The 18,573-nt window shown below is 36.1% G+C and overlaps 1 protein-coding gene across 2 annotated transcripts in view; it reads right to left on the bottom strand.

Moving 5' to 3' along the window:
• LOC120630709 (cyclin-dependent kinase 14) overlaps positions 1–18,573 on the bottom strand; it is a 149,396-nt gene that overhangs the window by 36,179 nt on the left and 94,644 nt on the right. For both annotated transcript variants that reach the window (XM_039899995.1, XM_039899996.1), the window contains exon 3: positions 16,639–16,797. In XM_039899995.1, coding sequence (XP_039755929.1) covers positions 16,639–16,797 — 159 coding nt within the window. The remainder of the gene's footprint in view (positions 1–16,638; positions 16,798–18,573) is intronic.

Here is an 18,573-nt window from a genome sequence, read left to right as displayed (position 1 = left end):
TATGTATATAGAATAGACTTATATTATGTATTATGTATATCCTTCTATGTACCTACCGGTAGGTATGTAAAGATATTTTAAGATTTAACTATTATTGAATTATGCCTATTTACTTTAAAATAGGTTTTGAGGTGGTCTCATTAGCATTTGGTATAGTTCTTAGAATATTTATTTTGTCTTTCGTATGACTATTGCAAAAAATGCAAAAGAATACAGTATATTAATGAGCATAAGGAGCCTGTAATACGTTGAATACGGAGTTTTTGATTAATTGATTGACTTCTATCTATTTCCCCTCCAACTAACCGTAAATTCAGTAGGTACCTACAAGGATCGAATAATGTTTTGCCCGCTACTAGTAGGTGAAAAGGTAGGATATTAAACTACGATTTTTTGGATTGCAGTCCAATTCGGCTATGAACTATTAAGGCTGTCAACATACGTAAGCACGGCACTTCTGTGCCTTACTAATTTTGTAATGGCTAGTTATAAGGAGATTATCCCAAGAACTGAAGTATGACACTTCTGAACTTTAATAGTATCGGATAAGGTAATTATTATCAGTACATTGTTCAAATTGTTTATATTGTGGGCGGCTTTGGCCGTGGCTAGTTATCCCTACTAATATTATAAATGTCAATGTAAGTTTGTTTGTTACGCTTTCACGCAAAAACTACTTAACCTTCATACACACACAATCGCACAATCATACATCGAAACAACAATTTAAGGAGAGCACGGTCGCCTGTAATACAGGTTTTTACCTAAATCAGGGACAGTAGATTTCAAATGGCACCATTACAGACATTTATTACATACACACCAATATAATTTGTGAGGCACGCATTTGTTTGTATAAATATTATAATAATTACTATACATTTTAAAAACTGTATGTGCCTACATTTTTGTGAATAAAATTATTATTATTATTAACCGATCCTCATGAAACTATGTACACATATTCTTGGAAGTGTTAGAAGTAATATAGGATACTTTTTATCCCGACATTAAGCTCGGTTCCTTTGGGAGAGGGGATGAGTATTTAACGATTTTACACCATAATTCCGACAAATTATAACCGATTTAAATAATTATTTTTGTACTATAGACGTTATAATATGTGTTTAAATTTGCCAAAGCTGTGGTTGGAGATAGAGGACAGAACTCCTCAGCGGACAGCAGCAAACCCCTCATTTAAGGCTTAGCGATACTGAATACTTTAATTTTGTTTTAGATCTACAACTAAATTTAATGCCACATCAAAAAACTAAATCAAACGCAGACGAAGTCGCGGGCAACAGCTAGTTAGCTATATATTATAAGTAAATTGTTCAAATTGTTTGTCTGGTGGGCGGCTTCGGCCGTGGCTAGTTACCCTACCGACAAAGACGTACCGCTAAGCGGTTTAGTGATCAAGTGCTATGTCGCGTGGAAACCGATTAGGGGCATGACTACCATACTTCTTAACAGGTTAGCCCGCTACCATCTTAGTCTGCATCATCACTTACAACCAGGTGAGATTGCAGTCAACCGCTAACTTGTATAGGAATATAAGAAAAAAATCATCATGAAAACAAAGTTGTTCACTTCAAAAACCCTGCATATTACGGAACATGCGTAACCAGCCAGACACCTGTCCCCTCGTAGCCAGTGCCCTGTCTGCCAATTACCTATGGTAGGTATGTCCGTCCGACCAGACTTGCTCGAAAGTGTCACGCAATTTTCAGGAGTTTCACAACGTAACTAGGTCATAGGTTAAAGTTGGGGTGCGGCTTACAACCGATAGCGGGGTTAGCCGAGGCGGGGAATTCCCCGTTTTAGTGAACAACATAATTTTTAATTCCGACAATACGCCGCGCGCTAATATGATAGATGGGATCGCTGTTGCTAGTTCAACGAAACAAAGTGTATAATATTTTTGCATTTCTGTGTGAGTTATGGGCTGAGGGAATTGAAATGTAACGCGAGTAATGATATACACATTTCACTTCACTTTATTTGTGGTGTAGGGATAAAACTGAAAATATTCAAATTACGTAGTCATAATAAGAGAAGACACACTTGTTAGTAAAGCAGTTTATTTTTAAATTTTACTATAAGTAAGCTATTGACCTGGTGCTAAGAGATGACGCAATCGGAGACGGTAGCGGGCTAACGTATTTGTAGTATGGCACCCCAATCGGTTCCTAAACGCTAAATTGCTTGTCACGTCTTTGTTGGAAGGTCAATAAATAGGTCAGTCAATAGTTATTGGATGAGGGCACTATAACTCACATTATTTTTAACTGTCCCAAACTTACCTATGACGTTCTTCCTCCCAAAGTCCCCCGTCTTTTGAGTGTTAAATGTTTGTTAATGTTTGTTTTCAGGCCTTATTGTAGATTTTTATGAAAATAAATAGTAAGTAATAAAATTAAAGTATAATGTATATAAAGTTGCGTGTTATAGCATATTTATATTTGTGTTGTCTGTTATGTCTTAGATTAAGAACTGACAAGCTAATCACAACTATTTCTCTTTCTTGGTGCATATTCAAAATTAACTTGTCATTAGTTCCACCGATCAATCTCCTTCGTGTCTTTTCCTACAAGACATTGGCGAAGTACCTTGTGTCCAGGTGGCAAAGACAAGAGCCATAAACAAGAATTGAATTGAAATAAAGTGATTTTATCATAGAGAGAATAGTTGTTTTGATTTAAAGATCGATTAATGCACGATAAAAATAAAATTTACACAGAAGGATACCTATTTGTTTTGAATTCTGTGCTATCAATCATAAAGAATTAAATAAATTGAGTGAAATGTATGATTGACGCTTAAACGTGTGCGTGTGTCACAGTGACTGTCATTTTCAGCGTCGTGTCATAATTCATTCGGGAAATAAAAATGTTTATTGCACCCGCGTCAATTTTGAGCGGACTCGTTCCCGGCGCGTCCGTAATTAAAATGGGCACTCGGACAGGTGCCATTTGTCATATCACGTTTTGGAGAGGTTCGAAGGCGGAATACGATCACAATGATTAATTTAAACCGAAGTCAGGGGTTTATCCCTGATTCTGATCGCATATTTATATTATTCTAACCGAACCATAAAAATAAGTAAGGTTAATCCCTCTCAGAGCACTGGCGCACAAGTGGAAATAATATCCAAATAATATAAAAGTGTATATGTATATATGTAAAAATAATCGGGGTAAACTAATCCTATTCTATATTCCCTTACTTTAGCAGGTGGACACGATAATTATATCCCTCGTGAGGGGATATAATCGGCGGATATAATATTTGTCTCCTGCCCGTGCTAGCCCTGCTGATGGTTACTGATGATGCAGTCTGAAATGGAAGCGGGTTAGCCTGTTAGGAGTATGGAAGTTATATTAATGTAAAGGAGCATTATCTTTCGTTGTCATAGTACATTTATCACTGTTTACTTATTATATTATATAAATATTTATTATACATATTATTTTTATGTATTTTGTATATAATAGTATCTTCAAATTTTATTGTATTAGTATGTAGTATTTTGTTATTATTTAGATATATTTAATATCCTTAGTAGTTATTATGAAGTACCTTTATTTGACCTATACCACAATTAAATCATCTTAATCACATCCTGGGGTAGCTGGAAGAGATCTCTTATAGAGATAAGCTTTCCTTTGTACACTTCATGTATCTTAGGTTCACAATCACAATTTATGGTACATAAATAATAAATAAACAAATAAACCAATACCCCTAAAATGTTTCAACACAGTATCGTACCGCAACGCGAAATCGCTTAGCAGCACGTCTTTGGCGGTAGGGTAAGTAGCTCCAGTCTCCTATATAGATGTTAACTAGTTCAAATCATCCAGTTACATTTAATTTATTTATGTGGCTTTAGCAGAAAAATAAATGTGTGGGCACACATTTATTTTTCTGCTGCTGCTTGTCACTTCCATATGGACTTTATAAAACATAATAATAGAAAAAAAAACATTTATTCTATTAAGCCCTACTCACATTGTAAAAATAAACACTGTCGAAAACAATGACAAAAGGCGAACAATACATGAAAAAGCATAGGGTTGCCACATGTTTGTCCGCGTCCGAAACACAAATACACTGCCAACTTTGAAATATAACTTGTTTATTCATTCGTAGTGTTTTGAGAGAAAGCCCTTTGTGGCAGCAAGATTCTTGTAAACGATGGTTCAGTGGAATTTAGTAAAACAATAGGAGAACAATAATGTTGTGTAAATTATTTATGGCGAAGAAATAGGAATTATAGTTATATATTTATCTCTTATTACATGAAGACTCCACAGGGTAAATAAATGTTTAATTAGAAGTAAATGTACTATATAATATGTTTGAAAAAATTGTTAAAAAGTCGTTTTTCTATATTCGGCTCAGTGGCTGCTCTTGTCTTGATAAAGCTTAGCAGATTTACTTAAATCAAGCTATCAAGCAAATTATACATTTTGTACCTCGAAAAAGCGAAAAAGCACTATACTTAGTAACATTTCCGAGTGATTAAAAATATACCCTTTGTTACTTATGCACACATACTTAACAAATTAACTGATAGCTTGTATTCTGGACACTTTAAGTACGAAATAATAACGGTAACTGCGGAATTTAAAAATACGCGGACCAAGTCGGGGCCGGAACGTAATTATAAAATAAAATCCCAGCCTACAGTCCGCCCTCGACCTCCAGTATGTTTCCCCTTTGAAAAAATAAAATCCTTATACGCATGGAAAATACGCTTTAACAATCTCCCTAACAACTGAAAAAACTAAGCCAGTAAAACTAAGAGCTATTAGCGCGCACTAAGAATGCGGTCGATCCGATTAAAAAACCCAACGAAGTGGATTTAAAATTCAACGGCAGTGCAACGGATGTTCTATAAATATTTATATAGACGTTTTATTTACACGTGTCAACCCTGGGGCGTTGTATTCAGCCTGTCAGATTTTGTACTGACTTTATGTACGTATTTCCGATGCCTTTTATCTAACAAGAAGCTGGAGAAATTTAGAGTTCTTCTTCTTCAGCCTTTTTGGACAACATTGGTGTAGGCCTCCTTCAACATCTTCCACTTCTCGCGACATTGAGCTGTGTGAATCCAATTCGAACCGGCTACCTTCTTCACGTCGTCCTTCCAGCGCATTAGTGGTCGTCCTTGAGTCCGCGCTTTTCTCCCCATGGCTTGCAATCGAGGAGACATTTGCGCCAAGAGTTCTCCTTCCGAGCTATATGTACGGCCCACGTCCATTTAGGATGCGCTGAAGGTCTTGCAATTTTTCTTTGATCTCGATTTTGCTTTGATCGCCATTCATTTGTCTTATGGCCCCTCAGTGTTAACTGTCACGCCCAACAGTTTTCGCTCCACTGCCCTCTGGGCCACTTGCAACTCGTTGATGATTTCTTTGGCGAATACCTAGGTTTCGGCTCCATAAGTGAGCGCTGGTAGTATGCACTGGTTAGAAATTTTGTTTACCAATGTTAAATTGAAACACTAATTGCAATTACCATTTAACCTGGTTTAGTGCTCGGTGATCCATTGGAGTTGTATTAATAAACCGATTGTTTGAGCTGATTATATTATAAATTTTCAGTTCTAGTTTATAATATTTGATTGATTTATAAGTTTGAGTTTATAGAGTTGATAATAGCTTCTGTGCTCTAGTGGTTAGCCTGTTTGACTACGGATTTCAAGGTCCTGATTTCAATTCCTGAGTCAGGCAACAAATTTTGGTCTTTCTGGTGGCCTAGAAATTCTCAGCAACAGTCCATAGTTTCTAACTCTGGCCTGTTGAATTGGTGGTGTCCCCCCCTTCGCCTCATACCTTAACGTAAGCTCGGTTACGGCTATTATCATACATCATCATCCTTAGCCTATTAATATCTTGGCTAAGGACTTTTCTCACATAGGAGAAGGTTTTTATAGCAAAAAGTATATTTCCACCAAGCTAATTCTTACAGGGGGGTACTTCAAGCGGATTACTCTCCTTAAAGCTCTATTAATCCCTCCACCCTGTTAAAGAGGCATGGCCCATTCGGAGGACCTAGCGGGACTTTTGCTGAGTAATTAGTTAATATTTTGTGTTTGTAGCGATGGCTATATTTATTAAAGACGGGTTATTATTAGTAGCGGTTAATGTGACAGAGATCGGTGGCGCAAGGACATGCTTATTTCTGTCGCAAAGCAGCATTGTGGCAATGCTGTGTTCCGGTCTGAAGGCCGTGTCATTTCAGGCACACGAGGCTTAACACCTACGCCTCAGGTTGATGGGCACAGGGCAACATGTTGCAGGACTAGTTAATTGTATGCCCTTCTTAGTGTTGCCTTCCTTGTTTATAGGTGTTGGTTTTCCACTTACCATTAAGTGGACCATCTGCTTGGTCCGCCAACTATGAATGAATTAATGAATACACTTTTATTGTACGACACATAAACATATAGAAAAATTGTAAATATAAAATTTAAAGAAAAGTATACAATTTGCGGCCTTATCGCTACATAGAGATCTTTTCCAGGCAACCGAAGGCTTAAACCACAGATCAAGAAGTTTATATGTATATATATATATTTGCATATATACCTTTATATACATAAATTCTATATATATATAATAAACTTACAATATTATATATAGAACTATCACTAGAAAAAGTAAAAAAGTTGCCATTTTCCCCACGCCATATTTCTGCATAAGTAGCAATATAAGAAGCCTAAAGTAACATCATATTATCGTTGTCAGTTTCCTAATAATTTGTTTTTGCCGTTCAAAGTATTCTAGAGTTATGTAACGGCAATTATCGTAAACAATGCAAGTCAGCAAAGCAAATCATCAGTCCGTGTCGTACATATTGATCGGTCTACTTGAGTGGTAGATTTTCATTAACATTCACAATCACGTACGTACGTTTTTCTTTACTCGCATTTAATCCATCTACTTGACTCATGGTCTATGGGTTTTACATTACAATGCGACTGAGTATAGACAATGTAAAGATGTCTTTATCGATGTACTTGCGGTAATATTGTATAGAAGCAGGCGTTACTTTGCGGAAATCCATGATATATTATGAAAATTAAACTTAATTTGCTATACTCCAAATTAAGCTTAATTTGAATGCGTCAATTATAAAGTCGGATAGAAGCAGGCTTCACTTTGCGGAATTTATGATATATTAAAAAAGGATACGAAAAGAGAATGCTCCGGTATCGGAGCGAAACGCGCGTAGAGAGTAAATTGCCGAAGATCTGTTTGGTGTGGAGTAAAAAGATTAAAGAAATTATAAATAACACCGTACAGATTCTCCTGCTTCTCGCGGAGAATAGCAAATTAAGCTTTATTTTTATAATAACGGAGTCATTAAAATGTGTGATGAATATGAATGTTTTTCAGCGTCTGGGTGTTTATCTGCACGTTATAAGTGTTTATAAAAATCTTCATCGGTCATATAAGTACCCATAACACAGGCTGTGTGTATTGTCGTAGTATCTTTAAGATCGGACAACATACACTGGTATAAAAAGGCTTTTTACTTTATAGAGTTATAAATGATGGATCAATCAGATAGCCAATCTGATGATAGTGGTCTATAAACTGAGACGTAGATGGGAAGCCAATGGGAAGCGTTTTTAATTTACGCTATTAAAATATGTGTTCTAACGGTGAAGGAACATCTAGAGAAAACCTGTATCCCTGAGAGTTTTCGATAATGTTCTCAAAGGCGTGTGAAGTCTACCGATCCGAACTTGGCCAACGTGGTAGAAGAGGCCTATGCCCTTGTCATTTTGAGAGGAGACTGCCCCGTAGTAGGCCGGTAATGGCTTGACAATGATGAGTATGATGATGATGATGGTGATGTTGGTGATAATGATGATTATGGTGATAACGATGATGATGATGCAAGTGTTTCTAGACTGCAGAATTTAGAACACTCTACAAAAGACTAATGTCTTGCATCCATTCGTTGACATGATGATAGTAAAATACGAAGACTTGTTAACAAAAATAAGTACGACAGGTCGTTTTTCTGCACTTGCATTACATCCAACTGTCGTCTCATTCTCTACGGCTTTGTAATACAATGCAACTGAGAAGACAACGAGTAGTGTCCTTAATAAACGTTATACAGCGAGACTGATGAAACAATTAAGTGATGTAATGAAATACACACACTAAGCTGTCTTTAGATGTTTTAGTCGACTAGCTATTTATCTGTATGCAATTTCGGTTTTTTAAAAAACGTTAACCGTTAGTTTTTGCGGGTTAAAAACGGTCCTTAAAATATATCCAGGATGCATGCTATATCTATGCAAAATTTCGCCCAGATGGGTTCAGCTGTTAAGCCGTGCAAATTTAGCTCTTTCGTAATAAATAGTATCATATGTCAATCTCTAGGGTGCAAGCTATATATTTGCCAAATTTAGTGAAGATCGCTACAATGCTCGAGCTGAACATAGGTAACAAACAAACAAAAGCAAGCTAACAGACATGGACCTTCGCATTTTTTACGCATACGGATACTGGATACATAAAAGAGAGAATAGATTTTTGACTAGATCAATACAATGGCATTCGTGTAATCTGCTAATCCGTTTAAGTTGTTTGTGGCGTGTGTATACCTAATATATCATCAACAATGCAAACCGTCACTTATAATGTCTATTTGCGCTTACACGTAATCCATCTGCTTGGCCGGCGTACTTAATTGATTCTTATTAAGACGCTAGCGTATGCATTAAGTGCTAATGATGATGAGAAGAGTATTTAAAGTAACTGCTGTAAGTAAAATTCCTTCTCTGTTGTCCGTTGGTCGCCATCTCGACTGTGGCAAGTCAAGATTTAGTAATGGTGTCTGGTCTTTGGGACGGTTATGCTTACAGGGTACCTACAAGTAAAGATGAGGTCAAACTAAGAAGACTTTACTAAGTCCGAGGGCGTGAACATATTCGACCTATCACAAGGACGAGGCTAGGTGTTTCTCGAAACACCTAGCCTCGTCCTTGTGATAATAGACTCTCGAGTCTTGGGATCGATTCTCACAAGTGTAAATGTATGACATGTTAACAAATTCGTCAGAATAATCGAATTTGGCTATTTTTTATAGTAATTATTAACAGACCTAGCAGATGGCCCGCCTGATGTTAAGTGGAAAACCATCGCCTATTAGAAGAGGAATACTTCACAGGGCATGCAAGAAGCACGTCCTGCAACATGCCGCCCTCTGTCCATCAATTTGAGGCTTAGGCTTGAGGCATGATGATGATGATCCGTTTAATATCTGCACCCAACTTGATGCAATCAGTAAAAATGACTCTTCGCATACGTAAGTATCGTCTGTGATACGTTGACGTAAAAGGATCCTTTATCATGTTAAATCGAGTGCTACATTCGGGTATTATTTTAAATAGAAAAATGCAGAACCTAAATTGATACGACAAGGACTACTAAACTAGATTACTGAACTTTTGCTGATGCAGCGCGGAAACCGTTAAAATAAAACTTTGCCAAGATATATCCTCATATAAACATTTTTTAAAGCTCATTCCTGAGAATATAGAGATAAACAAGTGTTAGTGGGTTAATTCAGTAAACAAAGCAAAGATGGGAAAGAAAGAGCCCAAAAGCAAACAAATCTGGGGCAGAAGACAAGACCGGGTCAAGGCCGGTATATGCGGCTGCAGAGCTATTATATTGATGAGCCAAACTGACGAGTAAAACGATCCCGAGAAACTACAGTTGCTTACAAATATGTTTTAATGAAATGTTGTTTTGACACGTATTTTAATGCTGGACGCAAGTCGAATTCGTTTCAGAGAGTTTTTAAGCACTCCATCGCGTTTTTTAGTAACAAATGACAGATCAAGCAGCTGGTCTACTTGGCAGTAAATAAAAATCCCTAATCTTTAGAGCAAAACTACGCCGGGCAATCCCCGTGTCCATCAACCTGAGGCGTAAGTGTTAAGCCTCATTTTCCTGTAATAATACCTAACAACGGAACACAGCAATACTGCTTATCGGCAGAAATTAGCATGACGGTAGTACGTCCCCTGAATATGAGCTCTGGCACAAAAAGCTCTTCTACAACTGTAGTATAACTATCTATAAAGGTATTATGAATTATAATTGCTATAATTGTAATAATCACACTGCGATTATCACATTGATAACTAAAATTGCGTATTTTAATCAATAGTGGTGTTATTTCACCTAATCTTTTTGGGGTCTATTTTCGATTGACAATGTGACAATCACAACGCTTTCTGAACTCATGACAGGCAACTCGCACTCTGTGAAGTGAGGATTTCCTTCCTCACTTCACAGAGTGAGGAAGTTTACAAAAGACGTGTATTGCAATGAACGTCCAGCAAGGCTATCATAGATTATCTTCTCCCAGAGTTGTATCCACTCTTCGAGCAATGAGCGGACGTGTAATTTTGTTTACTTCTAATTTTTCCTGCCGCACTTTACCAGGTGGACAAGTAAATATCCCCTGTCAGTGGATAACGTGTTAAAATAAGGGGATAGCGTGTTTATCTCCTGCCTATTTTAGCAGTGCAAAAGGTTGAAAGATGATGATGAAGACCTCATTGTCATCACAAGTTTCTAAATCTTACTCTGTCTATAGAATACCTGAATAAAATGTAGACAGATATGACGTAACTTTTGGGGTTCCTTGAATTATTGCGATACCCTTAAAGTAATGGTGCTATGTTGCTGTTTAAACTGCATTGGTACTTATCACGATTATAGTAACAATCCAGTGTTTGTAGCAACGTGCAATTTACCGACCTCGTTAATTTACTTGATCAACTACGCCTTTGTTCATCGAACATCTGTAACCTGATCCCATAAGCTTATATGCAATCAAATAACCCTTCTATCTGGCGGCAACATTTAAATTAACAAATAACAAACTTATTTTAATACAAGCTCACTGAAATCGAGCTACAGTAGTAAAACCTGGCTTCATTATAATGCATGCCGAGTTGAGCGTAAGCTTATAAAAGAAAACATTATTAATAACGCACCTAACCCAAGGGACATCCAGCATGATGAGCCAAATCAAATCGCAAATATACATATACGCGATCGGCGTGTTATGAAAAATACTCGAGACTACAAGCATGTACTCGTATGTACTCTTAGTACACACTCCGTTAAAAGATTATCTACCTTAATGTTTTATTACAGTATGTACTTTGTTGTGTAAGTAAGTTACAGTTTGAATGTTTATTACAATAAAATTGTTACTCTTTCTAACTTTAAAATTATCTATTTCACATAGTGGTCCATCGTTAAACGTATCTTTAAGGGTTACGATATTCAAGTAGGGAAACACAATAACGTCAAATTAACATGAAAACTTTTCTTAAGAAGGTACAGTGGTTATGTCGACTTCTCCAGACTAAATCCTCACGGTGTTCCAAGACATTGCGGTCGGACCATATGGTTTTTTCAAATGTCCGAATAATGTTTGCGAGGAGAAAAATGGAAAAGTTCCTTAGATCATTATCTATTCATTCATTGGAAAAAGCGGAAAACTGAAGTGTCTTTACTGGGAAAAGTGTATTTACGGCGCAGGGCACATCAAAATTGTACGTTCAAAGAATATAAAGAAGTTATAGCTGCAATGAAAACTGCCATAACTCCAGACTATTCACCGCGGAAGCCACAGCGGTGGCCCAAAACCATCTAATTAGCGAAACGTTAACGATGCCATGATGGTGCTAATAAACTACGAAAAAAGTACCACGATAGTTCATTTAATTAGAACACGGTTAATTTTTTCTTTATTGAATTTATAAATTACTCTATCAATTTATAACTTAATATCTCTTTACCGTTAATACTTGAACTGATGTTGGTTTATTTGATGTCGATAAACTTTTATATTTATGCAACTCCTTCGAAACATAGGTTCATTTTAAACTATTTTAATTTTTGGAATGGAATATACTATGCTTATTAAACTCTCGGAGATAAAGCAATAATCTAGTAATTACGAGTCGGTTTCCATATAATTAACAGCTTTTCAGATGTAAACTTTGATATAACAAAGCATTAAAATTATAATCATATATTTTAATAATCTAAAAAAATAATTCCCGCTTATCTCACGGTCAAAACTTTAATAGTAATTTGTTAAAAGAATTCGAAATATTTTGAATTGAATTCAAAACACCCTGAAAATGTGTACAAAATGCTAATGAGACGATACCTAAACGCTAAAACTATTTACAGCTAAGAACAAACAATAAGCAAATTGTAGAATATTCGGAGCCATCGGTGTATAATAAACATATTTAACTACCGATACAATAAATACGCATAGAATCCTTCTAAATGTTTTAAGTTCGTTAAAAATATGAACTTTCAAATTAATTCGAGATATGTATCTATGTACTCGTAGCAGGATATAAAAGGTGATAAGCGCAATGAAATCCGCTATAATTGACAAGTACTCAGCGTGGATACCGGGTAGCGGTCCAAAGCCGTCTAATTAGCGATAGCGAATAGCTGGAACCGCTGCATAATGATGCTATTAAGGCATAACGAACTGCTTGATGTTCTTTTTAAAAAAGAAAATATTTTTAATGCAACATCGCGAAATGTATTTTTGAAAAAAGTATGAATACAACGTTGGTTAAAAACCTCATTAATTATTGCTCGTAGTTTTAAACGTAGTAAAGTATGTAAATTGGATTTTTTTTTCAGAATTTCGTAAATAGCTATTAATTATTGCAAACTCATCAAAAAAATCATCACCCATAATTGTAATAGTAATGGTTGAACAGTAAACAGTTTCAAAAGAGCTTTATACTAATAAAAAGTGACTGATGTCCGTTTAGGAGTTCCATTGTGCACATCAAAAACATACGTCAGATATAGGTACATTGAAATTATAAGGAATAAATAACCAATTAATCCTGAATCCATAATGAAACCCTGAATGAACAACCAGTTATCGTTAAAAAACAATAGATTTTTTTTTAGCAAATATGAATGTATGCATTAACAACAAAGAAACCATCATATACCTTGAATCGGTTCTAAGTCGACTGATGTTACAGATTGGTATTAACTAGTAAAGGAGAACGGTATAGAGTGATTGACATGCAGTTCATGAAACTAGTAATATGCCAATTAGGTATGTGCAAAGAACAAAAGAATAGTTTCATAATCAGGAAAACTTCAGAAAACACAATGTTGAGTAACCATTTCAATACCGTAGCGTCAGTTTTTAAAAAATCATTTTATTTTAGGAATGGAAAACCTTTGTCTTTAAATCGTTAAAGATAAAATTCAACGAACCTACGTAGAAAAACTTTTAAATGCAAAAGATGTTTCCTCAAGTAAATACTCTACAGCAGGTGATGCCGGCGAAGTGCTTAATGACGCTACCGGTAGGATGCCGGAATGCCTGAGGGATTCCGCGCAACCTTTGAGAGATACTCAATAGCGTTGGATTGCAACAGGAGTCGTTTCACACTGGAATTTTAAACACGGGAGCTCTTTTTTACTCATCAATAAATACAAGTCAATATGCTTCCAGCCAGATTTACTGTTATGGCTTTGCCAGGCTTTGAGGGTTGTAGATATCGGGAGCGTATCGTCTTTGCCTATGGTCTCTCCGGTAAGATTCAAACCTCGGTTCAAGATGAAAAAAAAGCAAACGGCTTTTTTGGATTAGGGGCCTAGTCCGAACGTCTTTACTTCATTCTTACGACGCGATGGCAGACTGAAAAGTCGCACTTAAAGAAGCGCATCAAGGACCAGTATAATAAAGCATATTTAAAAATGATAGAGACGTCTGTGAGTTTTTCTCCTAACATGTACTTTCGTCAAGATGCTACAATTTAATGAACTTCATTAAGTTACATAACGTTTAAACTTAATTGCGTTACAAGAATATGACGCTGATTGGGAGGAATCCATCATCTGCTTTGATGAAGATGTGTTATAATAAATCCCAACAATGAAGAAAAACAAAGATGAGAAGAAAAGGATTTGACTGCAATTCAGGTGTATAGACAAACACTGATGAAATAGAAATTTGGAAATAAGAGATGCAGTTGCTCTAGCCGAACTTAGCAATTTAATAACGAAGATGGTGTTGCAGTTAAACTGATTAACAACTTCACAGAATTTTGAATCATAACCTGTTATATAAATTAAGATATATACATTATTTTTATATGTGAAAATATAAGTATTGGATTCGAAAACTCAAGTATTCATCAAGGTCTGTAGTTTTATCTGTACAAGTATTAATTTAATGCTGCTCGGGGTGCTATCCATGTGCTTACATATCTTCTCGAGTTTATGCGACGATCAAACTACAAAGTTAGTGCTGAATTTGTATAATTGTGCAAGTTTAGGGTGTTGTGGTGAGAAGTTCGCCAAAACATGTCCGTGCAAGTCAAGTGAAAACCACTGAGGTTACAAACATAGAGATGGTAACTGTGTCGGGCAATCAGAATTTCAAAGTGTTTTTTAATTGGTTTTGTTAAAGAAGCATTTCGTTTTATGCAGATGTTATTTTATTTCGAAAAAGATTATTATTATGTTGTTCTTGCCCATATCTGACTTACTTCATAAAGCAAAACTGAAAATTTTTATCTACGTATTAGTGATTATTTGAATTGTTTAATTCTACTTAGAGAACTATAAATTATATATAAAAAAAAAAAAAAAAAAAAAGTAGACAGATAAGAAATATTATGCATAGCAAAAGTTAGTTATGATTACATGTATATGAAAGCTAGATAAAGATTCCAAAGATAAATACGCATTTGGTAAAAATAAGAAAATTAACCGTTTTTTCGTGATTATGAAGTTTGATCTATTCTGACATTATTTTTATCACATTTTAATTTGTTTACCTAGTCTTCTAAAACTATGGCGACATAAGCGCTAAAACCTACTTAGACACAGCATAAATATACCTGGAACATATACCTTGAACTAAATTTAATTTGCACACATACCTACAATAGGTTTTAGCAGCGAATTCACAGATCAATCAAAACTAGTTTTATACTTGATAATATCTACACGTATCGTAGACGAAGCGTATTGACGTAAGACACTGTACAAAAAAAATATCATAATCAGTACGGAAATCACAAACTGAAGAAGCTATCTAACAAAATTGAGTTACAAATTTCTATAGGAGTTCTTGCAAAGTTTTTAACTCGACATGTGTGGGGCTGAAATGGAAACATAAAAGGAAAAGGTTGAGGAAAAATGCTTGTTGTGGGTGTAATTTTCACCCGCCCCGACAAAGGCGTCCTTCTTTTTGTTTTTAAGTCTCAATCCTGGACATTGTTTATAAAGCCGTATATTGCGCTGACATAGGTAGGATTCCTTTTGTTTTTGTTCATATGATGAAACACACATTTCTATATGCTGTTATTTTCGATCATCTCTATTTAGATTTAAGTTGCAAGCTTATTGCGAAATTAAAACTAAATGTTTCAAGCAATACGCGTTATATTGAATATTTTACGCCAATGGTATACGGCATGGATAATCCATTTAACCAGACTTAAGCCTCAGCAATGCGTGGTCTGGTTAACCATATTTTAAGTCAATACTACTATCTATGATGAAGAAGTGAGTTAAGAGAAGAGTGGTGTTGACGAAAGGGAGACAAAGCCATTTTATTGGATGATTTTCCTGACGCATAGCTCCTCAAAAAATGGCTATTTAAAATATTTTGTTATTTTGTTCAGACTTTGTCTTACATAGATTCGAATTTAATTTTGCGCGAGCAACCTCGAAGTTCTTGAGAAGCGTGCGGGCTGGAGGGCATACTACAGTCCCCACGGAGCGCTTACCAATCCGCAAATTCCAATTCAGAACACGACTTATGCCACGTTTGAGGAATGGCCTATAGCTATTTTGTTCTAATGGGAGTAAAAGGTGACCACCGGAAAGCAATTAGAATAGTAAGCGAAGGCCGCATCCAACCTGCATCTTTGGGGCGTTCAAGTTTGAATTCCACGTGCAACCAATCACAAGACTTGCTCTAACACGCGCTGCTGTGATTGGTCAAACGGAGGACGCAAACTGGAACACAGGTTGGAAGTAGCGATCTTGCATTTATCTGGAAACTTTATGATCTTAGATCAAAATATTTTATTATTAAAAATAAAAGAAGGTAACTTAATTATACACCAAGAAATACAATCAGTAATAAGAATTAAATAAACACAGCTTAGCAGTTGTTCAATTAGCGATTTTATTCTCTGCCAAATAACCAAGATGCAGACGATATTTTTTTATTATTAATATAGTATAGTAGACAGTAGGTATTTGACGGACCAATCATATGGCCCACCTGATAGTAAATTGAAAACCATCGCATATACAGAGGAACACTTCGCAGGGTATTCCAGGACCTCGTCCTGCAACGTGCTGCCCTGTGTTCACCGAGCTGAGGCGTAGGTGTTTAAGCCTCTTGTGGCTGTAATTACACCTTACAAGTTGCAGCAATGCTGATTTGTGGCATAAAGCATTGCGGCAGTACTTCCCGGGACGTGCTCTGTCACAAAAGCTCTACTACTAATAACACAACTACTAATAACTTATGATATGATGAGCATGGAGGCATACATACCGTAATGAGAATCCTTATCGTTAGGGATGTTGCCGTTCGGCTCCAGTCGGTCGAGGCACTCCTCCGAGTAGCCGTTGTAGGGGAGCTTGCCGCGCGCGCCACCTCCCCCGTTCTGTCTACCTCGGCACTCCCCGTCGGTTTCTGACTCGTCTTTTGTTGCTATAACAATAAAATACTTACTTTAACAAAGTTTCGTTTGACCTCTGGAGGCATTTCTAAAATGGTACTCAATTGCTCTTAAGGGATATTTAAGTACTAGTATACAGCATTCCTACAAAAAACATACATCTTATCTCAAACAAAAGCATATGCTTATCATTTATAATATATGGTTCAGATTTCTCCGGAAAGGAATTTAACATAGAAACTAGTTGCATTACGGAGGCAGAGATAACTGCTTTGATCAAAGAAAAGGTTAACAAACTTAGAACAGAAGAATACGGTCAGGGGAGGGCAGCTGTTGTATTCCTTTACAAGTCAGCCTTTGGCTGCAATCTCACTTAGTGGTAAATGGTGATAAAGTTTAAGATGGTAACGGGCTGACCTGTTTATGTCATTATAGTATGTATGGTATAGAATACTATCCCTAATAGCCTAAGCGCTGAACAACTCGTCTTTATCGGTAGAGCGTGGTAACTAGCTCGGTTGAAGCCTACCATCAGACAAAACTATTACTACATTTTTTGTAATTCCTCCGGGATAGGATAACAAGCGTTGCGTTCTCAAGAAAGGTTCCGTGAATAGTAATAAAATTCCTTCTTTTATCCATTAATATAGGGTAAAAAGTGTGATAGCACAGTAACAGACCCGTCCATTACTTTCAGAATTGTATAAGTGGCAATAAAATACAGACATTCCGGCGACAATAAAGGTCCCATTGTAATTCATTCTTGTATTGCCAAAGGGGAAGGGTTTAGGGTTTTCGTAAAAATTTTCATTGAGCTATCTGTGTTATTAACGTCTGGGTTTATTAAGTGGGTTGGTGTTGCTTGTCTATGTGTATGTCTATCTGCCTTTTTGTTTGTCTGACTGTCTATCTGTATGTCTGTTTATCGTGTTAGTGATTAGGCGGATTAAATGCAATTGTTTTGCAACAGGTAACAAGGGACTGAAGGGGCTATGTAATCCTATATTTTGAATTAACTTCATAGCATGTCTCCAAATTCCTGTATATGACGCGGGTTTAAATATTAGAAAAGTTTGTAGCATACAATCGCTTACCGACACACAATAAATAGGAGGGCAAACAATATATGTGAGTTTATCACCAGATTTTTATGCATAATTAAGAGGAGTGTATCATATATCACTGCAAAACTAAGTATTTTGGCTTACGCGGTATTGTTCGTTAGGCTACGGTATCTCGAGGAACCTGTATTTTCACGCCCTTCAAGTTTCTATTTAAGTTGGTGTAAACAGGAGGCAACCGTTTTAACGCTCTCGTGCAAGAAAGTATTTATAGGTATGTATGCAAAATAAATGTTAAACTATTATTAGAGTTTTTATAGTTCAGCGACTTTATCATCGTTGATTCAAAGAATTACTGTTAATATACCAGAAAAGACGATTTTATTGAACATACATTGCATTAAGAAATTTAATCGTAGTTACATTTTCTTACAATTACAATATCACTGTAGCCTTTCCACGCAATCGAAGTGAAAATCACAGTGAATGCAGCTGGATATGGTATCATTCGGTTTTAATTCGGCTGGATAAACGATCTCAGATAAAATTGCCGATTTAATGCACTTATTGAACAATCCATTATTATTACTTGAAAATTATGTTAATTTAGTTATATACACACACTAAGTAGACCATCTCATATCCATTAAGCACTTATTGCGAGCACTACGCTCTCAGTGCGATGCGACACTCCACTGGAGAAGTAATTGCATTTGCGTGAGAGTAGGTACTGAGTAAGTAGATGTG

This window comes from Pararge aegeria, chromosome 16 (genome assembly GCF_905163445.1).
Source record: "Pararge aegeria chromosome 16, ilParAegt1.1, whole genome shotgun sequence".
Taxonomy (NCBI): domain Eukaryota; kingdom Metazoa; phylum Arthropoda; class Insecta; order Lepidoptera; family Nymphalidae; genus Pararge; species Pararge aegeria.
The sequence above is the reverse complement of the archived record's forward strand: the minus strand, read 5'-3'. Positions and strand labels throughout refer to the sequence as shown.